Consider the following 26,222-nt stretch of genomic DNA (forward strand, 5'->3'; position numbering starts at 1 on the left):
AACATGTGCTTTTACATTCACAAAGTTCACACTTTATTCACATTGGCTTGACAGACTCACCACTGATTTTGTAGTATGTTCAGTAAAAACCTAATGAACAAAAACTAGAAAATATGCAACAACTATTATCCAGATTTATTATTAATTTTAAAGCCATTATTCCAAATGTTATTTGGCTTCAGGGACAACTCTACTGGAAATAGTTTTTTCTGTGCATGTATGCTCACCACAGAGAATTCTTCACATGTCATGTTACTTCTATGACAGACTGGCTGTGAGCCTATTGCCCTTTTGGAGAATTATGATCTGTCTTTTATTTCCATTAACCACCACCCAAACCACCGCCGTTTCTTTCTCTTTCTGTCTCTCTTTGTTTCTGTTCTGGTTTCCGCTCTGGTCTCAGCTGGTTGGTGGTGATAGCATCTCCCAGGCTCTGGACTTCCTCCTCTAAAGCCAGCGCACTTAGAGAGTCTCTGTCTGGACGGTTAGCGGCTGGTGACCAGAGACTCATCTCAGCACTCCAGACATGCACTGATGAAGAAGGAAAAGAGGATTGGAGGGAGGGGGGATGGTGTTAATAAGCAATAATTCACTATGTGTTATTGACTAAATGTCTTTGAGTGTGTGCCAGAGGAAATATGTCTTATTAACTCTTGTCAAGGGTGATGGCACAAGGTCAGCTGCTTTAGACATTTACTCCTCTCCTCCACTTTAATCTCTCCGTCATTTTGTCTGTCTGTCTGTCTGTCCGTAAGTTTCAGTTTGAGCTCTGTTGGCTTTTACAGAAGCAAGACTGTACTCTGGCTTCAGTGGTACATCAGGCTCTGATTCGTCAAGTTTCAATTTGATTTCAAGTTGAGTTCAGTTTCCTCTGTGGAGTAAAAGAGTACAGTATCTGCTATAGCATTCAGGAACAGATAGCATACAACAATATTCATTATTTTACTTAACTTTACTCTGTAGTAATGAAAAGTGCAAAATTAAATATTCAAACATATCACAATTTAAACAAACATGACAGCATTGCATCTTTCTTATCTAAAGTAACAAAACAAATTCATTTTTTATCACACTGCCCATTAAAAGGGAAATAAACATCCTCTGAATTAATAAAAAATATTTAAACATTTTGCAACTAATTTAGTGATGTGCTTTTTTTTTAGTGTGTGTCCGGTTGTACTGGCATGCAGCAGAATTCCTCAGCATGCTGTCCTGGCCGGCTTGGTGGACATTGACCACGGCTGCTAAGGATAAACTCCCACTCGACAGCAGAAGGACAAACACACTCTATTTTTCTTGGTTAGATTTAAACACTGCATATTATGCCTCTTGTGTTAATGATTGAAACCATGAGCTCTCTTGGTCCTCTCTGAGGTTGACCAGTACTGAAAAGTACACACAGAAATCACACTTCTAGGCATGTACTTATATTGTCATTCACACACACACACACACACACACACACACACACACACAGTCCAACAACACAGACGGAACAAGATTGCCTTCATTAGATAAAAACGTATGTGCATGCAGAAATAGTATAAAGCTAAAAGAAAAAACTTGCTTTGTCACTCACCCACCCACACACACACAAATACATATATATTCAGAAATATGATTTTATATAACTTGTTCCTGAGGGGGGAAAAAAACACGGCACAATACTACGTTGGTTATAATGGCAATGACAGAGTAGAGAGTTATTCTGAAAACTAAACAGGCTCCATGTGAAATCACAGGTTTGGAGTGGTATGTCATCACATTGAAAAATTGACTGACTCACTAGAGAGTCTCGTATTCTGGCCTTTTATTTTGCTGTGCTCATTCCGGCACTGCTGAGGGCCTTGCCTGGCTCGCGTCTCCAACCTGAGCTGTGCGCGAGTCTACTCGGAGCATAATCGGTGTGTGAACAGAGGACTAAGCCTTAGCCAGTGTTGATCAAGCAACTTGGCCAAAGAGGAATTGTCCTCACAAACAAAGGTTTTAAAGTCTGTTTTGATATTTGCAACTCGGGACTTAATGTTTGGACTTTGGACCCCGTTGTTCCAAGCCCCCTTTTTGGGCTGTGTCTATTGTTATATAAACTACGTTTGAAGTACACAGAAATTAGCAGTCTGTTCTTGGACTGAATAGCGTCTTTATGCACTTATGTAATGACTGGACAGCTTGAACAGCACAGACTAGAGGAAAAAAAGGAATCATGGGTTGAGGTTGAGCGGGGTGGAGGTCGAGGGGTCACAGGCTGATACGAGTTCAGCTAAAGATGACCTTGTGTGCAGGTGAGGTCTATATGACCCTTAAAGCACACACTAACTTATCTGTGAACTTTGCACAGCACTGTGGAGGTTATGGAAAAGAGAAGGAGCAGAAGAAAAGAAAAAGAAACAGAGAGAATGAACGAGAGGAATGTGATGTGAATAACACTTGTATGTGAAAGTATTGTCTGAAGGAGAGTGATCTTCAAAGTGGAAGCCAGTGGTTTGGGTGGTTATATGAACTTATGTTGAGTTTGTTCATCATTAGTGATGTTTGCTCTGAAGGCGGTCCAGTAATGGGTATTAAAAGGTTGTTTGAAACATCCTGGAGCACGAGGAAAGTGTCTATATGCTGGGTTGATCTCACACAATGGACATAGTGACTGAGGACTCACCTTCACCCAAACACCTGTGTGAAAACATGCCACCACATCCTAGAGACAGAAGACAGGTAAACACTGAACATGGCCTACATTGCTAGCAGTGGGTTTGACAGCTTTACATGGCTCCAGGGTATGAAAAATGGTAATCCGAAAAAAGAATAATAAAAAGGAAAAAGTGCTTAGAAAAAAAGCAAATCAATCGTTAATATTTTTTAAAAGACTGAGAAAAATACCAAATGGAAAACAGTCGCAATGCTTTAGCAATTGGCTAGTTAGTGAGGTCGTCTAGTTTTAGATTAATTTATTCTTTTAAGATTTGATATTTTAGTAGTGGAGGTGTAATTGGAGTCTTTAAATGCATTCCTTTTAAAACATCTCAGCTACACCACCATTAAAAAATATGATTTTTTTTGTTAGTTTTATTTCGTAAGGAAGCATTAAATTGATCAAAAGTGACCGTAAAGACACTTGTAAATGTTAAAAAAGATTTCTATTTCAAATAAATGAGAGAAATCTTCAAAGAGATGTTTTTTCATACTGAAAAAAATCATGCTTTCCACAAAAATTATTATTATGCACCACAGCCATTTTCAACATTGATAATATATATATACAAAAAAAACTTCAGCAACAAATCAGCATATTAGAATGATTTATGATGAGTCATGTGACCCTAAAGACTGGAGTGGTGGTGTAATAGGAAACAGTTTGTTTAAATTGTAATAATATTTTAGTTTAATTTGTATTTTGGATCAAATAAACACAGCCCTACTTTTTTGGGGGAAAAAATTCAACCCCAAACAAGTTAAAAGCAGTTTTATAAATGTGCCACAAGATCTCATGCATTCTTTTCAGTTGTTTCTGAAAGCAACAATGTGTCTTATGTAAACGCCCCCTTAAAAATGTCTGGTGAAGGCAAGGTGAACATGAAACAGCTCATTTACACAGGGCTTTGTAAAGACTAATTAGTTAACCATCAGATTTGAATGTAGGTTTGCACATCCTTATAATAAAATCCCAACCATACATCTTGCAGAAGTCTTCTGAGGGTATCTGTGTGTGTGGTCATCTGTGACTAATGATCTGTTAGTCGCACACTCACAGATGCACTTCCTGAGATTTTTTGAAAATGTATCATGTAAAAGTGTGTAAGATTACACAAGATATACATTGAGATCTGTGAAGATTTTCTAGCAGATGTATTTCAGAGGAAGTGTCTCTAGGCTCTTAAAAATAAAGGTTCCAAAAGGGAGTTTTCAGTGATGCTATAGAAGAAACACATTGGATTCCTCAAAGAAGCAAGTGAACAGTTCTTAAAAGAACCATTTTCCTTATGTTAAGAACATTTTAATGATATGAAGAACCCTTTTTCCATTATAAAGAACCTTTTTTGCAATGGTTCCATGGATGTAAAAGGTTCTTCATGCAATAGTCACTATTTCAAATATACAGTATTATGATTTGCCTAAAGTGAATGTAATCTACGTAGATGCTGCATAAAACCAGCAAATAGTGTTTTTCTTGACTTTTAAATGCTGCACAGAGAAACGTGGAATTGCTTCTCTCTCATTTATGCTATGATCTAGTGTTTAAACTATTAAAACAGATTCAAACGCTAATGTTAATGTTTAAAATGCTGGAACTGTTAAATGACAGAAATCTTGAAAAATGAGCAGAACATATTTCAGAGAAAAGAATAAATAAAGAAAGTAGTATTTAAGAGAGGGCTAAATTCCTCCAAATAACATCACTGTCTAGTTGATCTGGTGTGGTCTCCATCAATGATAGGGGCTACTATTTGTGTCTCATGCTTTACAGGATTTGCGGTACGCCACAAAGTAGAAGTTGTCAAATCAAATTATCACACTTTTAGCTATCACCCATCCTGCAGTGTAGATTTCTATGCTCTAGTTCTCTATCTTAGTGACAGTTGCTTGGCTACTATAGTCATTCCCTTTAGTGGCCTTACTGAAGCACAAGATATCTGACTGCATAATAAGATCCTTCCTTGCCATGTTGCTTGTAAATACAGTCTGCCTCTCAACGGAGTGTCCCAGACAGCGGAAAATAGGAGATCTGAAACAGGAACAGAGTTACACAAGATACACATACACATCCATCTTGTAGCTCAAATAAATATATCCAAATTACCAGACATACTTCCAACAGAGACAAGGAGGCTGCTGAACTCAACAGAATATATGCTGAAAAAGCAGTATAAGTCTACTCACCAAAACAATATTTTCAACATAGGCTACGAAGCAAAATAACGGTAACATTAACAGTGAAATAATTTTAACAATTAACCCATTTTTCTGCAAATATATGCTTACACTACCGTTCAAAATTATGGTCATAGTAAATCAAAAGTCATAGTAAATACATTATAATGTTACAACACATTTCTATTTCAAATAAATGCTGATCATCTGTGTGATAATAGTAGCTAAAATTCAGCATAGGAATAAATTACATTTTAAAACACAGTATACAAATAGAAAACAGTTGAATGTTGGTTTTCTTTTTTGCTCAAGTAAATGCAGCCTTGTTGAGAAAAAGAAACTTTTAGCAGTTAAGATACTGTACACTCTGGGAATAGTGATTTTGTTTGTGGGTAAATTAATTACCAATCAGATTTAAATGTGATCTTCCTCATGTAAATTAGATTTCGCAATAATCCAATTTGCAATAATTCTCTATGGTCACCACCAGATAACCATCTTATAATTTACAGATTATTAAAATAAACTTTGAATAACACTTTATTTTCTGTATAGAGCTGTAGTTCTGTTATGCAGCAGAAATGTCCATGTTAAAGCAAACTGTGCGTTTGCTATTGTTACAGGCGCAGGATACATACTGGAATTATAACATAAAAGAAAATGCAAAGCTTGATCGAACATGCTCCCACCACCGAAATGCTGTATAGCTCTTTAAATTTGGAGGGAGGGGACAGGAATGAGCTAATTTCTTTAATTAAACCTGAGATGTATTCATACAACTATGTCTGTCTGTGGCATCAACAGTGTCGTATATACCTGGCATTCTGCCACATGTGCCTGAAGCACTATCCAAATGAACATATTCTTTAGCTCTGGCTTTGAAATGTATATGTTATGTCTAAAACACACACAAGGATGCACTGTGCAAAAGGTCAGGAAGCATAAAATGACCCGAGTGTCCTGCATCCAGGCCTCGACCTTATCCATGTAGAGAAGTGAGATCCTAAATCATAAACCTGTGGGCGTTATCATATGAGATCATCTCTCATATCTTCTGGTCTATAGAGAGCAACTGTAAATCATCCCTATACAGAAAAGCTCTGAGGATTGAGGCAAAAACATCTCGTATACAGATCCTTGAGAGCAAATATGCACACACGCACATCACAAACACAGATGTGCTTTAACACGTGCGTGCTTTCAGACCTGTGATTACACAAACTACTGTAATATGTGTTAGCATGTTCATGCTGTCTTGCCCTCTCGTCATCTCTCTCCACCTTTTCATATTACGTAAATATAAATCAATAAATGGCAGTTGTTTTAAGGACTTGAACCCTGTGACTTTGGTCAGAAAGCATGTGGTTCTTTGTTTCTTTATTTGTTAATGTTCTCAAAAGATTTGGCTCAACAGTTCCAATTAGCAACAATTACAGTGATATAATCCACATTTTTTCCAAACGTTTGAAAGCAATTTCCTTTCTCTCCACGCTAAACAGGCCCTCTCGTATATCGGATATGCAAAGGTCTTGAATAACAGACTCCCTTGATTAAAGGTTATTGGGTTACAGAAATGTAGCATGTGGCGCTACGACACAAAACGTGCTAGTGATGTCAGCTCTGGTTCAACCTGAGCGTCCCATCATCCTCCGGGATGTTTTTTTGGCAGGAGGTTGTACGCACGCAAGTGATTAAAGTTCAAGCAGAGTTTATGTGAGAGGATAAAACTCCCAGCATGCACTTCTCACATCCCACCTTTTCTCTATTTAGATTAGCTATTATTCAAGCATTCCGCCACACACTGGCGAACTGAATTCACACATGGAAACGTCATTCGTTTTATATGAGCTATCAGAGGCTAAATCACTGGCATTAACACAACAATAGCATCTAATCTGTATTAGAACCTTACAATCTAATCCTAACAGTGAGAAAACTGCATGAAAAACACACACCCCCATATCCAGGCCACGGTGATCAAGTACTCGTGTGCACCACAAAATTGTTACAGATTCCCGCAACACAGGATTTAAATGCATTAATCTGTTCTCTGAGGTCTGAGTATCTAAGTGTGTGTCAGTTTTCAAAAGACCATGGGCCAGATTTACTAACAGCTTGTGCCAGCGCAAACCGTCTTTTAGTGTTAAAATAGTACTGTCAGGATTTACTAAAGACGCCCAGTGAAGAATTAGCGCTGAAAAGGCGTGGACAGCTATTTTTGTGTCTGACCTCATTGAATATGCATTTGTAGGAGTTTCCCTTTCAGACGCAAAATTTATGGGAGGAGAGTATTAAAATGAATCACGCAACGCGATTTACAAACGTTTGCGCTCAGTAAAATTACTGCTATTTGCGCCTAAAAAAAGCATGTCTTAAACTATTTTGCACCTGTGTCGTAAGTAGACACTTTTTTGCGACTACGGTAATTTGCGTAGCGTAATTGCGTAACTAAAATGCTCTTTTAACATAGGCTATTATCTCTGTATTTAAAAAATGTATTTAGTCACCACTTGTAGTACACTTGAGTGTACTATGAAAGATGGGTTCAAGTAAACTACAAGTGGTAACTAAACACATTTTTCAAATACAGAGATAGTATGTTAAAAGCGAATTTAATTCATATTCATGGTTTCCCAAAATAGCACAGTTGAGTACACTTAGTTTATCTTAATAAGTATTAAAGAATAATTTTTAGTATATAAAGTAGCCTACAAAATTAGTTCGCGAAAATATAGCACTTTAAGTAGGCTACATGGAAGTGTACTTTTTTTAACCTGAGTGTTGTCAGTAAATCACCCGCAGAAATTTCCATGCCCATCAGCGCTGTATTGGAATTGCGCTCTCGTGCTAATTAGCCCTGTTTAGTAAGTCTGGCCCCATGTGTACTGAATATGTTAAGAAACTATTAAGGAAGTTGTCAGTATTTACAGGTTTTAAATCAAAAGTCCAAGTTGTTAGTCAGCAGTACAAAGAGCAGTGAACTGGTTTCATCAAGTTCAAAAGTCTAAAATGAAAATTCTGTGAAAAGAATCTTCCAAAATAATGAATTTATCATAATGTCTGCTTGAAAATTTGATCAAAATAAAACCAAAGTTGTGACCGACATTTCAGAGTGAAACAGAACATAGAATATGAAAAATAGAGGTAGGGTGTTGATTTTAGTCATCGCCTAGCTCGCAGCAGACTGACGGTTAAAAGGGAATGGTTAAGAATGTTCTGCCCAAAACAGTCACACTGAGAAGAAAGAAGTCATAAGAGAAGAAACACCATTTCAGAAGGAAAACCATTTTTTAAATTTTACCTAAAGATTACAAAAGAAACACAGATTGCCCTGATTAACTGTCGCCCATGCTAATAATGTGTGCTAACAAAGTACATTTGGTCAATTTTGATTTCATGACATGCAGACTTTCTCTCTCGAATTTATTCATTACAATTTCTGATGGCCAAAACAATGACTGGTTATTTTTTAATCTTACCTTTTCCATTGCTGTTTCATGAATTACTTATAAAATATTTTTGATTAGGCTGAAAATAACACAGCACAGAAATGTTTAAAATGTTGTGGTAGATGGCTTTTTAATGTATTCTTTTAAAAACAGTATGAATAACCAGCAGGATGCTTTTGTGACAACTTACCCCATATGGCGTGACAAAATGCTCCACTATTAGATTGCCGTCATATCTTTCTTTTTTCAGAGAAATAACAATGAATTTGTTTTTCTTACGTAGAGTCGTGGGGATGCTCGTGCCGAAGGCAGGGAAACACCCTTGATGGAAGGCCAGTCCAGTAAGCATTAAACATTAATTTTTAAAAAATGTTTATTTTTGGTATTTTCACCTTTTATTTTGATAGGACAGTATAGCAGTGATAGGAAGCGAAGTGGGAGAGAGAGAGGGAAAGGTCCAAGAGCCGGGACTCAAATTCGGGACACCCGGAGTGCAATGACACTATATGTCGGCGCGCCACCGACAAGGCTATCGGTGCCAAACGGAGTAAACATTCTGACAACAAGCCTGGTCTCCCCTATATCTTTACTCTTATCACAGGCATATCGCACATGAATGAAAACCTTTCTGTTGCATCCACTTACAATGCTAGAGTTATTAGTAACTCGGCAGCTTCTTAATAACATGTTTAGAAATTACTTAGTGTACATCTTAGAACTACTTGAAATTTTGGCAGCTAAAGTATCATATAACTCATTTAAGATCCGGATGCCGACTCTCTCCTCCGTTCTATAGATAAACTGTAAGCAAAGTTCAAATAGTAATCGAGTCATAGTTTTACAACACGACGACACTGTTCTGTGGCATACATGGTATAATTATTTGATTGAGAGGTTTTAACGATCTGCGAGTTAAATCACTAGCACACAGAGGCTCCGTCTTGTCGGGAGGTCACTGGGTTTTTTTAACGTGGCAGGCTTGGCATAAATGGCCATCAAGACAGGCACCAGGTCTATTCAACAGGATCTATCTTTAGCTTTACCACACGTCTAATTGGACAGAATAATATCTAAATGGCACCAAAGTGACCGCTGATTGGTCAGCGCTGGATGTGGAGGCTGTGAGCACTGTAAATAGGGCTGAATGGAGAGGAAGGGAGGGAGAATGGGAGATTGTGTTAGTCAGACCGGCACCAGAGGGCCACAGAGAATGAGCACAGACACACAATGTTTATACTGTAAATTACACATGGGCAAAAGAGAGAGAGAGTGAGAGTGAGAAAGAAAGCGGGAGAGAGAGTGTTGCGGATGCTCTCAGGGGAAAGTGGTCCCCCGTGCTGTGTTATTATTTAGCCATTGCGGTTTTTCTTCCTGCCGAATGTTTCTCTTCTAGCGGTCCATAAAATCACAGAACCCCAAAAGCTCTTCTTTGTGTCTACGGGGGTGATTATATTCACAAACCTTAAAACCAAAAAACCTCAAACTCTTTTTTCCTCTCTCTCACTCTCTCTCTCTGATGCTTTTTCCAGTTATGGCACGTCTCTCTCACACTGTCACTGCCTATAGTCCTTCATCGCTAACACTGAGTCAACATCCTCAAGTAACCAGCATCACCTCGCACACATGCACGCATGCAGCGAAATCAAGCGAGAATCTGATTCTCAGAGGCCTGCAACTTCCTGAAAATACACACACATGCATTATACAAACTGACAGACCTGGACACAGTAGTCACAGCCAAGCAAAATACTAATTTCCAAAAGAACTCAAAGTTTCTTTCAGAAATGAAACAATAATTAGAGTATGCAGATCTGCACTATATATAAGCCTGAGTCCAGTTATATCTGCAGCTAAATCCAGTGCTATAGAGCCTTTCAACAAGCAAAAGTAAAACGCAAAGAAAGAGCAAGCTAAAGAGAGAGAAACAGAACAGTGTTGTAACTGAGGCAGTTTGTGGACTGATGATGACAGGTTGTGGCTTAAGCATTACAGGAATTCATGGTTTGTTTGTTTTTTTGCCTCAGGGACAGTAGATTGTCTAAATGCACGTGTACTGTATGTAAGTATGTTCATGTCCATACATGAATACATGTGTTTGTGTGCTTGCATGCATGTCACTAAATGACAGGACGAGGACTGCTGCCACATTGCCAGACAAAAGACCCTCCATTAAACATTGGTGTAATCTGTTGAATGGAGACTGCATCAACATTTAGGCTACCAAAGAAGACATAAAGAAAGACCGTAAGGAAGTGGTAAAGAAAAAAGAGAGAGGCAAGACAATTGTTCACTGTATTATCACGCAAGCACAATTTGAGGACTGGCTCTAAATGTGGCATCAAAAAAGTTAAAGCACTGAACTTATGCAACTAGTGACGATATGACATATTATATCAATCCCACTATTGTAATGAAACACTTTTTTGTGGTGTCCTTTATTTATAAAAAAAATATGGCAAGTTCATGAAGGAATTATTTTTTAGGGTTCCACACATGAAACACACAACCAAGAAATGAAATACCAAAAAACAACTTAGAACAAAGGTAATATAAAAGCCAATTATTAACTTTTCAAAACATGTTGTGCATAGTTTAATTTAATTTCATCGTTTAAATGAGTTTTATAGATCAAAATATAAGGGATCCTATCTTAGAAAAAAAAACTGATGTAGAATAACAATCATATTATCAGATCAGACACTTGAATGAAACAACACATAAATCATTTTCTTTGTCATTCGTAGAAAATGTTCCCTTTGTAATGTGGCTGGAAAATATGATGATGAATGTTGAAAGATACCTGAGAAGAAAGAAGGTCAGAGTTTAAGTTGTGTCATTCACATTTACTTTATTTATTTGTTTTACATGCTGAGACCTAAAAATAGAAACAAGGTTCTAAAACTAAATGTGGAGGGCCAATAAAAATGCAGTAACAACATTTATTAAGTGCTGAACTATCAGTAGATCAAAACCAGCTCAGGGTGGAGTAACACGTCACTGACACAGCAGCTCTGGAAGCTCATGACTAACAGGAATGCTGAGACCGAGAAAAATTCTGTACACTGACTCCATTACATCTTTATGACATCATTTCCGCCCTCCTCTTTCTTTGGTGATGAGTGAGTGTGTGAGATGCTGAAGCGAGGTGTGGTGAAGGACTGACAGGAGTACAGGTGTATTAAACACATGCTCTCAACTCTGTTGCTCTCACCCTTTAACAGAACAAAATAGGAAGAGACATCAGTCCTCAAACATCTCAGTAATTTGCAAATTATGTATGAATGTGAAGGCAGTGGAAAAAGATCAAAAGATGATGTACCAGTCCAATTCAAATGTCTTTTTACCCATTTACTTCTATATTATTGCTTGTCTCCTCTATACTGTGTTAAACAGTCAACGGTTAAAAAAATAATGTTTAAATCTTTTTAAAAGCATATAGAGCTAATATACCTGTAAAATTATTACAGATCTGTACAGCTGAAGAGTTATGGATGACAAGCAGGGATTGTGTAGAGAGGTGTATCTTTATGAGTATGTGACATTGCCAAGATTAAATTTAGGACTATTTATCAACAGATATAATCTCAGTCTCCAGAGTTCTGTGGTTATATGGAAAAATAATCATGTTCTGAACTGAAACTTCCCAGCTGGATCTTTGTGTTAATGACAAAAATCTGTTCACAATACATGAGTCTCTTACAAACTGCCTCTACGCTCTTTTGAAAGAACCTGTCAACTAGAAAGAAATATCTGTCTGTCTGTCTGTCTGTCTGTCTATCTATCTAGCTGAATTAAAATATTATAGTATTATAATAATAATTATAAGGCCTATATCTAAATAAACATTAATACTATCTATCTATCTATCTATCTATCAGTCTTACTGTTCATCTGTCTATATATCTTTCTATGTATCTGTCCATCAGTCTGTGTATCAGACTGTTTATCTATCTGTATATCCATCTATCTATCTATCTATCTATATCCTTGATGAGTGATAGGACATACATGTGCATCAACATTTTACACACACTAAAAAAACAACATTAATGTCCAAGCTTTATGGGCACGTGTACTAAATTGTATCTACAAATGTGTGAGTGTCATAAAGCATACTAACGGCTGACTGAATGTGTTTACATGTATGCACTAAATCTGGAGAAAACCGAGGCTAGGACAGATATCCACAGCAGTGTACCGAAGCACAGCGACTGATTCGACTCTCAACATCTGGCAGCTATCAAAGCTAGAGGACCAAGTGTGTGTGTGTGTGTGTATGTGTGAGTGATCAGCGGTGTGTTGTGGGGGTGTTGTTTGAGAAAACAGGGTCTGCAGAGAGCAGTGTGAACTCCAAGTGTGTGAGTTTATGGCATTCGGAGATGGCTGATAGCATCTCACTTAGATAACTACAGCGAAACACAGCCCAACACTAATGTTCATTAATGAAGGTGTGTGTGTGATCCAGAGAGCACCGTGCATGATTGTGAGTGTGTGCACTTGTGTACCTTTGATTAATCAAAGACTATTATGTTACAAAGAGTGCTCTCCTTACATCAGATTGAGACTAAATAGTTTAAAATCAACAAAACCATTAGCACTATAGGGCTGTTTGAGGTGAGACACAAAAACACACACGCAATGAATACAGATTAACACAACAGGGTGTGTGTGGGTGGGTTTTTATGCATACATCTCAATAATCATGTAAGCTTAAGCGCATGTTTGTGTGCGTCCCAAAGTGTAATATCCAGCCTGAATGAGTCGACACTGGAGGTTAAGGTGTGTCCCCCTATTCCTCTACCCTCATCCCGCCACACATACAAACATAAGGGCCTTTCGCACCGCTTTAGTTCCAGAACTAAATGTACAGTACTAAAGTACACATTCATACACAAAAACACTCACTACCTCCGTACCTGAAACCACTGAATCATCAGAGAACTGTTCAGAATTAACAAAACTGTTCAACTCAACTGTACCTGAAATATGTGTTTTCGCTTACCTGTCCCATGCCGCATTTATCACTCTTCCACAACTTCTATACTACCTCTTTCTCACTCCCACAGTCAGCATGACCTGGCATTTAAGTGTTTTAAGACAAAACTGGGCCAGGATGGATTTTACTGCATATGTTGACTCTTAACTGGGTATTAAGACTTAGCTGGGTATTAAATCTCTGGCAGGATTTAGTCTAGAATCAGTTCCTCAACTCCCATTAGGTGACTAATTATGTAATTAGAAAGAAAAGTATTCAGAAATAAGACATCGGCACAGCTCAAGATCCTCTGAATCACTTACTATTGCACATCATAGCCAAACCAAAATTACCACAACCAACTTGTCCATGAGTTTGACTTATGTTTGTCCGTTGTTTCCAAACTTGTAATAAGATGTACAAATATGAAGCCAAATACGAAGAGTCATAGAAGGGGGGGTCACAGGGAAGGTCTTGGCTACAGTACAGGTCAAGCATTATTAATGTTGTAGATAGTCTTAACATGTCAGCTGCAGGACACAGGTATCAAGCAAGCCTGGTGTAGGAAAAAAAGATGGATAAAGGTTTTAACTAACTAAATATACTCTCAAACTAGATATGTAGAGAGCTAAAATGAGATCAAGCTGTTGGTAAGGGGTGGTGTTTAAGAAGAGCAAACAATTGCTGGATAAATCCAATATGATCCAAACAAGTCATATGATCCTTAGTTACTCCATACACCTCTTCCTGTCATCTTTTTTTGTTTGGAGATGCTAGTCACCCATGGGGTTTATTTGCTAAAGCCCAGTTTCAGGCTAAACATAGCAACAGCTTTAATGCAGGAGAGATGGGACTGATTTGTTTGTCAGAGCAAGTGGATGAGGGTGGAGACTTACACAAACACTTTGATCAAGACAGAGACAAAAACAAAAGACAAGACATAATAAGAGAGATAAAGAAACCTTAGAAGAGTATTATGAAGTGTCACAACAGTTCTATGTTTTTCAAAGACAAATTCTGAATTCTGTGTCCTGCAGCTGACATGTTGGTTTGACAAGATTTGTTTGAAAATAGAAAAAAAATAAAATGGTTTCAAACAATTAAAATATATTTTATATAAAATTGTATACACTGAATATCTTCATCATATTTAATACATTTGAAAAAGTTTGTGGTCAGTAAGATGTTTTAATGTTTTTGAAGAAAGTCTCTTATGCCCACCAAGGCTGCATTTATTTGATAAAAAAATACAGTAAAAAGAGTATGATTGTGATTGTGTATTATTACAATTTAAAACTGTTTTCTATTTTAATATATTTTAAAATGTAATTTATTCCTGTGATGGCAAAGCTGAATGTGACATTTAGTCTTCAGTGTCACATGATCCTTCAGAAAATCATTCTAATATGCTGATTTGGTACTTAAATATTTCTTATTATTATCAGTGTTGAAAACAGTTGTGCTGCTATATATTTTGTAGAGCATTTTTTCAAGATTCTTTGATGAATACAAATTAAAATAGAAATATATATATAAAAAATAGAAATGCATTTACTGTCACTTATGATCAATTTAATGCATCCTTACTTAATATAATTAATTTCTTAAAAAAAAAAAAACAGTCAGTATTTGTGACCTCGTTCAACACACTATGACCTAACAACCCCACAACCCAGAGTTTATCCGAGCCCAAAGCCTGTGTGTTGAATGCATGTCCATGTCTGTGGTATGTCAACACTGTTTTGTCCCTTTTTGTTTTGTTGCTCTCTTGAATATTTATGCCCTTCAAAAGGGGACAAAGGGACAGAACCCAAAACAGCTAAACAGCCCACCAAAGGCACACACACACACTTTACAAATAATACAAAAAAAATAACCCACAAAAATACACAAAACAGCTAGACATTCTGTGGTCAGGCTGGAGTTATTTGTCTCTAGTCAAGCTTTGAAATATTTCATGTGTCATTTTATGAACAGTTCTTCAGAGATCAAGTAAACAGCGTGGACAGGGAATGTTGCTGTTTCTCTCTCTCCACTTCCTTTTGTTTGATTAGACAAACATAAAAACAGTGGAGTATGTAAACATGCGCTACGCTCAACCAGAGGATGAGTTTACAAGACTCGAGAGGTGGGAAATGATGCTGATCAACTCGTTTCTGTAGGGATGAAGAGAGCAAGAACACACACATTGTCTCAGACATCGCTATAAAGAAATGACACCTACAGGCTGCAGATGGTCTGTATGGACTGTGGTGACCTGTGTGAAACCACTTTCTGAGCGAGGCTCATGAGGTTTCTCACACTCTGCAGAACTTGTGACTCACTAAGTGTGAAAGCCCCTCTGAACCACATGTGAAGGCAATGAAACTCTTCAAAACACCTTGAGTCTGACCTTTTTTAGAAGAATGTAAAAACTCACTGTAACTGTAATAGTACATCATTAAACACCAAAAACAGTTTAAACACAGCAATATCAGCTTGCCAATTCAGATTTGGGAAGCAGTTACTTACACTTGCGAAGGAGTGTTGTTTAGCAGTTTTAATTGAGTAATAATTGAGCAGCAAAGCAGCATATTAGATTGATTTCTGGAGCATCGTGACACTGAAGACAGGAGTAATGACCGCTGACCTTTCAGCTTTGCCATCACAGGAAAAAATTACATTTTAAACAATATTTCAGTTCTGAATGCATTCCTGATGAAATAACAGCAGACATCATGAGCATAAGAGACTTCTTTGAAAAACATTTAAAAATTAGAATTGAATTCCAAATACAAAATGTCCCCACAACAATGGCAATATCCAAAATCCTGGGACATTGTTTGGTCCGCAAAAAATCTTTTTGAAAATCTAAAATAGCAGAAAGTTTTGTGTGAGGCGTAGGTTTAGGGTAAGGGGATAGAAAATTCAGTTTGTACTCTTTTGTACAGTTTGTACACTTCTAACCACTTGTGTGTCTGTATATATATATATATATATTTTTTTTTTTCCTCTATCTTTCTGCTATTTTAGATTTTTAAAGAACTTCACGCGTGGACAAAAGTAGGGACCTGACCATTACACCAATAGGGACTTTAATGACATCGCATTCTATATACATGGACCATTAACACAGAGTTGTTCACCCTTTGCAGCTATCAGAGCTTTCACTCTTCTAGAAACACTTTCCACAAGATTTTGGAATGTTTCTTTGGGAATTTTTGACCATTCTTCCAGCAGTGCTTTTGTGAGGTCAGGCACTGATGTTGAATGAGAAGGCCTGGCTTGCAATCTCCATTCCATTTCATCCCATAGGTGTTCGACAGGGTTGAGGTCAGGGCTCTGTGTGGGTCAGTCAAGTTCTGCCTTTATGGACCTTGCAGTGTGCACTGGGGCACAGTCATGCTGGAATAGAAAAAGGCCATCCCCAAAACAATTATTGTTCAACATGTCTTGATATACTGAAGCAGTAAGAGGCCTAGCCCAGACCTTGTAGAACCCACACCATAATCCCTCCTTCACTGAACTTTACAGTTGGCACAGTACAGTCAGGCAGGAAATGCTGTCCTGGCATCCACCAAACTCATCGCCCTTTAGACTGCCAAGAACACACAGAACATGTTTCCTCTGCTCCAGAGTCCAGTGGCGGCATGCTTTACACCACTCCATCTGACGCTTGGCATTGCACTTGGTGATGTGAGGCTTGCATGCAGTTGCTTGCCCATGGAAACCCATTCCATGAAGCTCCCATCGCACAATTTTTTGTGCTGATATTAATGCCAGTGAAAGTTTGGAACACTTCAGCTTATGTAATGAGCAGTGGTGACTTTTACACGGCATGCGCCTCAGCAGTCGGTGACCAGCCCCTCTGTGACTTTACAAGGTCTTCCACTTCATGGCTGACAGTTGCTGCTGTTCCTAAATGCTTCCACTTTCCAGTAATACCAATTACAGTTGACTGTACAAACTTATAGCAAAATGTGGTAGTTCTGTAAGTGTTTTCAGGGTTGGCATCATCTGAGGTCCTCTGAGGGGGTGGCATCATCTCTCTCAGGTGTTCTGGATCCAGACTGAAGCTTGTGTAAATCCTAGTTACCACCTTTAGTTAAAATCACCTTTAAAGTTGTCCAAATTAAGTTCTTAGCAATGCATATTACTAATCAAAAATTAAGTTTTGATAGATTTACTGTAGGAAATTTACAAAACATCTTCATAAAACATGATCTTTAATTAATATCCTGATAATTTTTGGCATGAAAGAAAAATCTGTAATTTTGACCCATACAATGTATTGTTGGCTATTGCTACAAATATACCCCAGCAACTTAAGACTGGTTTTGTGGTCCAGGGTCACATATATTTAGAGGCCCGTAGCATTGTACTACTCTGGTACTGGATTTTGCTAAGCACCACAATTTAAATGAATTGTTCTTTTTTAATAATTCTCATTTGTAAACAGCTTTGGATAAAGTGTCTGCTCAATGAATAAATGTAAATGCAGCGTGTTGAGAGGACTGAGAATTGCAGAGCTGAATCCCTGAAGCAATAAATGTGTGATTGCATGAGGTCATTAGAAAGAGAGAGCAAGAGAAAGAGAAAAAACAGTCATAATTCCATATATCCATCATATAAAATGGACATTCCCTAAAATAACATACCTAGCCTCACAGAGGGTTATTTTCAGTATGTTCTTGGTGGCTAACACCCTAGACAAGCCTAACTGAAGCAGACCACCATCAGAGCACTGTTGCATTCTGTTTTCCCAAAACATTCCAAGCATCGAAAAAGAAAAGAGAAGAGGAAAGAAAAGAATAATCATAAGTACTGTGGTTTGTGTCAGCAAGGATGACCAGAACCTAAAACATCTTGTAAGAATAATAGTCGTAAACTAAAAAAAGGGGACGAAAAAGTGTTGGAATGGCTTTTGTTAGAACTGTAAATTCCATACCCGGTTCTGAGCCACGGTGGTGAGAGAGCAGAGATGCTATTCCCCTCTCTGTCGTCCTGGGGGTCCGACATGCACTTACACATATGCGAGACTGCAGGGAAAAGCAGAATCCAGTACACGGCTGTGTGGTTGTGGTCAGTATATGCTTGGGCAGGATAATTCATAATTCCTTCACCTCTCTTTCTCCTTCTATCTTTATCTGTTTCTTGCTTTCACACACACTCACAAAACACACTGGCACGCTTCAGAGAACATACACACACCAGCCTCATGCCAAAGGCAAACTGTGAAAAACCAGCACCCACAAAACCTCTCAGAGAGGGAAAAATCCACATACCAGATTTCAACAGCTTTAACACTGAGTGAATAAACAAGAAGAATGCTACATTTTGTCTTTTTTAATTCCTCTCTTACACCCCCTTCCCCCATCCGTAATATTCCCTCTCGCTCTTTCCTTTAGAGACAGAGAGGGGGGAAAAAAGAGCTGAAACAATGGTGGAGCAGTCCAAAACCTTCCTGGCTTAAAACAATACCATCAATCAATGTAAGCAGAGAAAACAAACACACAAATTTATTAAGAGGAGCTCTACGACGCTTGTGTGCTTTAACACTTTACGTTCAGACACACACACAGGAAGTACCTAATTACTTTATCTGCACAGCAGAGGGAGAGAGCAGACACATGACTTTCCACAGCCGAGGAGATTAACATGAAGAACTGTGTTTAGTGTTCACCCAAGGCTCTGTTCATATCAGATCTTAGCCAAGGGCTCGTCTTCATCTCAGCTCAAGGCAATGAGAGTCTCCAGCCTAGAGAAAAGAAAGACTTCATGCATATATTAACCTAAATGGGCCTGCAGTGAGTTTAGTCCCAGGTCGTCTGGCTCTGTGCTCCATGTGGCAATTTCATGTGCATTTAATTTCACAAAATAAGAATAATAATATTATAGGCTACAGTTGTTATCACATGCTCAGATAACATCATATCTTCTAGTCTTTTATTGACATCTATTGCAAATTTCTACCTGCCTACAAACATGCAGCTTTGTTAACTATAAAGCTATCCTGTTGTGACAAAACCTATAAAATTGGGGGCATTTGAAAGAAAAAACTGACAGTTATTTAGAAGTAATTGTTGTTGTTTTGGTCATTAAAATTTGGTCAAGTCGACCGTTGTAAGTTTTGTAAACATCTGTTCCAGTGTGGTTTCCAGAAACACTATAAACTGGACAGGAACCCAACAACAACCAATAAACCAGTAAGAGAAATCCTCAGATCCTTTGTCTGTTGTTGGCAGTTTACCATGGTGCATACTGATAACAAGGACAAAGCAAGGGCCAGAATCAACTTTAGTCAACAGTTCATCACCTTTACAATCAAGTAACTATCAGTTTTGCCAGAGTCATTTTAAATAAAGAAAAGAATAGAGATGTAAAAATATATTTATATATGATGATATTGATAATAATATTAATTGACATTAATGATCATTTAGGTAACACTTTATTTTAAGGTGTCCTTGTTACATGTACTTGCTATTATAATAACAATAAATTATGAATAATTACATGCAAGTAACCCTAATACTAACCCTAACCATATAGTAAGTACACGTTGTTAATTAATATTACTCAGTAATTATATAATTACACTGTAACAAAATAAAGTAAAATAATGTAATAGTGTAAATCATAATTTATACAACAAATAAAATAATTTATTTATAAATCAAATATTAAATTGATATTAATTAAATGTATTATCATAATAATACATGTATTAATATTGACAAAATTATTATTAATTTAATTTAATAAATAGTAATAAAATAATTTATTACTATTATTTAAACAATATTTATTATTATTATGATTATTATATTAATCATTTTAAATAATGCTTGTTATTAATAATAATGATCATCATTTAAAATTATATATATATATATTTTAAGATCATATTCAATATCTAAATTTATTTATGTATTTATTAAACATTGATATATTTATTTATCGTTCTTTTTTCATTCAATTTTAATTGGTCTTTCAATAGCAACCCACCCTGCTAGGTAAATGCTCAACAAGACTGCATACTCAAGGTATTAATCATACAGCCCATCTGGGTGGTTCTAGAAATTTGATTGTATCAAAAAGCTAAAGTATTTTAACATCTGGTATGTTCTACTCACATTCATTTACAGTCTTTTCGAAGCAAAACTGCTGAAGTGATTTATCTTGACGATCTCTTCTTGTTAGTCCTTTATTTTTTATGCCAAACAACTGTGTGTGTGTGTGTGTGTGTGGGTGCTGGTGTGTGTGTGTGTGTGTTTTCAATTAACAAAAAAAAAAAGAAAACATTAAACACAGAACTGCCACTGTGAAGACCCAGAGGTTACAAAGGTGAACTGGAAACCTCCATGGTTACGTATTATAAAGTGCCCACGACTCCAAACTCCAGATATCAGAGCAAGAGCAGAAAATCCCTGACCACCTCGCTCTGCCTTTCCTCATAAATGAGAGTGAACCATGTAAGAGCTCTGGGATGCAGTCCTTAACAGAATTCAGCATTCCCCAGTTCAAATTGAGCATGGCTGTGCCTCGTTCACTCTCTCTCCCCCTCTCCTCTCCATCCATGCTGAGCGAAGCATGAGCAGGCATCCCGCTGCCCCCCTGCTGTGTACAGAGCACAGGGAGCGGAGTACTCTAAACATCCACAACCCACGTGCTTCAGTCAGGATCCTGCTCAGATTATTAGTCCATAATCCAAAACCCCTGAAATCCCAGGGGCTAAGTGCACAAAGCTACGTGCAACCAGGGGCAGAATGTGGTCAGAAGCGGGGCTGGCAGGTTCGTTAAAAACGGTTATGTGTGAGGGGGCTCTGACACCTCGGCGTGCTGAAGAGGGGGACCCTCTGGATGTATGGGACGGCTGGTGGGTTACGGTACAGTTTGATTTCTGAAAGTGAGGAGGCTTACCCACAGAGAAAGAAATGCTCTGTGCCTGCCAGGCACAAAAAAGCTGAGGCTTAAAGAGCTACATGGCTTTGAAATATTCACTTGAAACAAGTCTCAAAACTCACACACGCGAAATCCGAGCTCTCCCGACATAGCTTCTTGATCTGAAGGCAACAGTTGGAAACGGCTACGTTGGCGCCATATGTGGAACTGCGTGCTTTCACGTCAAAATCGACAACGTGTGTTTTAGTGACAAGTTCACAAGCCATCGTCCAAATTCTCCTAAACTCAAGTCTATGCTTGACCATGTACATAAACAGCCACATTTGAGGTATGGCTTCATACCAACGGACCACTCTGTAATACAGCAAGTGCTTCTCAGAAATCCCTATAGATGCAATAAAAGCTTCACTGTAAAGGGGCTTTCATGTCTGATCTGGTTGTATAATTTTATAGTGAACTGATAGCTCAAGAAAGCATGTTAATATGAAACTGTTCTGTGGGAGAGTGAGAGAAACAGCACTGGAAATTACCTAAAGTACTTTGTGTCCACTGATGATCATAAAAGTTACAACGAAGAAGAAAAAAATGTGATGCTCATTTTTGTCCTATCTATGAATTAACAAAAAAATAAAAAATGCAAATTTAAAAAAAAAATCCCGTTTCCACAATTAATCTAAAAAATTGATTGTTTGACCTTTTTATGACAAGACAAAGTTAGTTCAGGTTGTAAAATGTGGTGACGTTTTTTATTCAGCAAGGATGCAACAATTAAAATGGACGATAAAAATGTACAGACAATTTCTATTTCAAATAAATACTGTTCTTTTGAACTTTCGATTCATTATATAATTATGAAAATCACAGTTTCCACAAAAATATTAAGCAGCAACACTGTTTTCAACACTGATAGTAATAAGAAATGTTCTTATTATATAGATCATCATTAGAATGACACTGAAAACTGCTGAAAATTCAGCATTGCCATCACATGAATTAATTCACATTTTAAAATCTTCAAATAGAAAAGAGTTATTGGAAATTGCAATACTATCACAACATTTACTGTATTTTCCATCAAATAAATGCAGCCTTGGTGAGCATTTCTTTTGAAAAACATCTTTCAAAAATATTACCAACCCCAAACTTTTAAATTGCAGTGTATGTTTTCCCCTTTTTTACCTTTACCAACCCCAAACCTACACTATACACTATACATGACATTTTCTTAATTAATTTCATAAGAATTTTGTTCTTCATTAAACTGAAATGTTTCTCGAAAGTGGTGCAACACCATATTAAACCAACATGTGTTTTAAACTAGATTTTTAAAAGATTTTCCTTTTCTTTCCATTTTGGACACATCATTGACCCAAAAATTAACCCCGTCAGGGCACATATCTGTGAACACTGGCAGAGAAGGCCGAAGGCAGAGCCATCTTCTGAACCAAAATGTGGGGAAAAATAAAGATAGCTGCCACTTTAAGCTAGTAAATCTCTGAAAGTCACTTCAAGCTACTAAATCTCTTTTGCAAGTGAACTGAAATCACTCGATTGACCTCATTCAGATGAAATTCTAATTTGTATCTGATTATAACGGGCTGCCCTGAGGGACAGCTCTGTTTTCAGTCCAAAACAGCAGAATCCACAATGACCACAAAAATCTCATCAGATCATTTCACTCAGAAAAGACATGTGGAACTCCTCAGCCATCATCCTCAATCTTATAGACCCCCCAGGTACACTCACACAAAAACACATGCAGATAACACATAGACCGAGGGCGAGAGAGAGAAAAGAGAGGGGAATCCAAACCACATGTCAATTTAGTGCAACTGTGAAGGCTGTGAAAAGATCTATAATTCATGTACGAGTAACACTGTGGAACCACTCAAATACGCAAATCCTGGGAGGAACATTGATTCATATCATATGTCCTTCCAACAAGTTCACATGAAATGCACACGCTTACAGAGCAAGACAGGACTTCACTGCAAAACCAGTGAGAAAGCACACGGTGATCGTCCACCGGAATTATTCTCATGACAGCAACAGACATTGCATAGAGATATGCACCCTTTCACATTTTTATCAATCATACTGCATAAATACAAAGCGTTTACTCTAAAAGCGTATACTGACAGGCGTTTTACAGATCAGTACCCAAATCATGGCAAAATGTTCACAATGCAATGCGCTTCATCAGGTTGAGCGTGGACGACATAGTGCATACAGTCTGCGTTATGAATGACAATTAGCCTACCACCGTAAAAACCAATTCCAGTCCTATGCTTTGGCATTTGTCTATTGCCGTCCATGAAACAACTCCACCCCACCCCCTGCAAAAAGTTTAAATCAACAATATCATACAGTGGATGTTATGCAGCAACAGGTGTGTTGGGAATACAGTCTGCTATGGCAGGAAAGGTTTTTTGTCGCTACAAAGTGTAGTTTGGGGGGTGGGGGGTGGGGGTTACGAAAGCTGGTAACTTAACATGAAAAGTAGATTGACAGGGTGAAGTCATGCCCATTAGCTGCACAGATAATGTTTCGCGTAGCTAACACACACACACATTCTTAACAGGACTACACCTACAACAAGCCAAGTCCAAATGTGTGAAGAGATGAGCTTATCGTTTGTTTTTGTACAAAAGGCACATGTATAGGCTACCGCAGCTGCCTGGCTCCTATAGAAACACTTTGAGAATGTGTCAGCGTTTATCCAGCAGACGTAAATATCACGCAAAAGTTACTTCAAAAGTCCAGCTCGCTTTGTTAGGCGCAGCTGCCCATGGCTTTGACAAACGAGCCGTCGGGAAGCTGCCTGAAGATGCCCCGTAAGGTCTCCAGTTCACGCGTGAGGTGCTCTACCCTCTTCCGCAGTCTCTCGTTATCCGCCGACAACTCGATCACTTTGTGTTGCGTCTCCACATTGCGCATTTTCGCCTTGTCCCGGCTCTTGCGCACGGCTACGTTGTTGCGCTCCCTCCTCAGCCGATACTCGGTGCTGTTCTTGTCGATGTGTTTCTTGGATTTCCCTCGATCGCCCATCTTCATGGAGCCCCCAGGCAGGTGGCTGTGTTGGTGATGGGGACTGGGTACGGGCGTCGGGGGAGGTGTGGGATGACCCGGCTGGAGGTGCATGGTGGTTTGCGCGCAGTGCGCGATCTGGTGCTGCAGGTACGACAGATGCGGCGCGTGGTGTTGAGAGTGGTGGTATGTGGGGGGCATCGAGTGGCCGAGCTCATCTTCCTCCCGGGGCTCTTGTTTGATGGCCACGGGTCTCATTCGCGCCTGGCTGTCGTAGATGGGCTCTAGTTTGGAGGAATCCATGTAGCCGTTCAGACAGCCGTAAATCTGCGGGGGCCCCGGTGTGCCATTGGCGCCGTGGGGGTACTCGTAGTCTCCGCTCGCCAGCTTGAGCTTTTCTTGCTTGGAGCTGTTGTGGAATAAGTCAGCCAGGAACTCGTCGTTGAAGGCAGAAGGGTCTATGTAGGCGCTGATGTCGATGGAGTTCTCGTTCTCGCAGATCTCGCTCAGGTCTCCAGCGGCGTCTTTGTAGGTATAGGCGTTTTGCTGACTCTGTACAAGGCTGGTCATCAGTGGCCGTGGGGCGACCTCGTAGAGGTTTGCTTTCTCCATGGAGTATCTAAAGCCCGCCAGACATGGTGAAGAGCTCCGGGAATCCAGCTTGTTCGCAGTACCGGAGAAAGCCGCGCTGGCTCCAAGTTCTCAGGACAGGCGAGCGCGCAGCCTGTCGTGGCTGTGTACTCGGCCGTAAAATGGATTTGAGTGTAAAGGCTGAAACACCACACGAGATCTCCTGTAAAATGACACTTACACCCTCAGCGTGAGAGCTTCACATCTGTCAAGTACTTTTCTGAGTGCACTTATATATGGTTTGGAGTTTGGAGGGCGGGTGTGCTCTGGGTCCTAACGCTTCTCAGCGTGATCTTTGCGCGAGGGCTCAGCGCACGCACTGATATCGACCTGGTCTTTACAAATGTCAATTATTATTGAATTATAGGTGAAATAGGCTAGTACGCGATCGTTTCATATAACTGATAAAAAGTTATCATAATATAATGTTTTTTTTCATAAAATAATAACAATAATGTTCTTATAATGTTTTATGTTTTTGGCACTGCATATGAATTGCTCATTCGATTTTGAGATTTAATGGGTCTACTATTGTAGCAGCCTTTGGAGGTGGGAACTAAAATGCATGTTTTAAATTCTCAATGCATGAGGGAAAAATTGAGCGCAGACTAAACTGGCATGAGACCTATCACAATGGCAAAACGGGTACGGACATTATATCTAACGGATATTATATGAATGAAATACAAATGCTAAACTAGAAAAGTCATTATATAATTGGTAAAAAAAAATGTTGGTTTGTGGCATAAACGAGAGAAAGAACGAAAGACTGAACAAAAAAGAAAACATTATTGCTATTGCCTTAACACTCAGTCGCCTGCATTAAAACGCACCATGAAACCTATAATTATGGCATATGGAATTGTTTTGATGAATAAGTTAAGCCAGTTAAGTTCGGCTCCACATTAAATCTCACAAAAAAGAAAGAAAACACCCGCCACAAATGTTTTTTTTTTTTGTGTGCATCTAATGAAGATTTATTTTATCTTTGTGTATTTTATTTGGTGTGTCTGTTCTTTTATTTTCCTCTGACCGCTGCTGCAGAATTGTACCATGATACCATCCATTATTTTCTAAGCGGTTGGGAGAATCTTTGCGCACAACAATGAATACGACTACTCTGCCAAAACAAACAGTGCAGCACACGTCTCACCTAGTGCGAGAGAAGCTGGAGAGCACACAGCAATCTTGAGAATTGAATGCGCTGTAGTTGGAGCGCGCGTATCGGCGCTAATCAGTGCGTGCGCAGTCTGGGAGCTCCCTCTATTGTCACAGCGAGAGCCTTGCACGTACCACAACCGAAAGAATAAGACGAGAGGCCATAATACATGTAGCCAGCAACAGATAAGTTATACACATTGCGTTTTTTCTGTTTTGGTCTACCCTATTTTACC

At 38.5% G+C, this 26,222-nt stretch overlaps 1 protein-coding gene and 1 long non-coding RNA gene across 2 annotated transcripts in view; both read right to left on the reverse strand.

Moving 5' to 3' along the window:
- Nucleotides 1-226: 226 nt before the first annotated feature.
- LOC107722393 (uncharacterized) overlaps nucleotides 227-26,222 on the reverse strand; it is a 35,043-nt gene continuing 9,047 nt past the window's right edge. Inside the window, exons 2-3 of the long non-coding RNA XR_001637806.1 lie at nucleotides 652-871; nucleotides 227-531 (exon numbers count right to left, since the gene is read on the reverse strand). This is a non-coding gene — a long non-coding RNA (uncharacterized LOC107722393). The remainder of the gene's footprint in view (nucleotides 532-651; nucleotides 872-26,222) is intronic.
- On the reverse strand, nucleotides 23,117-25,029 carry cebpa (CCAAT enhancer binding protein alpha). Its single transcript, XM_016530743.1, has one exon. The coding sequence runs from the start codon at nucleotides 24,808-24,810 to the stop codon at nucleotides 23,944-23,946; it is 867 nt and encodes a 288-aa protein (XP_016386229.1). The 5' UTR covers nucleotides 24,811-25,029; the 3' UTR covers nucleotides 23,117-23,943.

Source organism: Sinocyclocheilus rhinocerous, unplaced genomic scaffold (assembly GCF_001515625.1).
Source record: "Sinocyclocheilus rhinocerous isolate Xijiao unplaced genomic scaffold, SAMN03320098_v1.1 scaffold1115, whole genome shotgun sequence".
NCBI classification, from domain to species: domain Eukaryota; kingdom Metazoa; phylum Chordata; class Actinopteri; order Cypriniformes; family Cyprinidae; genus Sinocyclocheilus; species Sinocyclocheilus rhinocerous.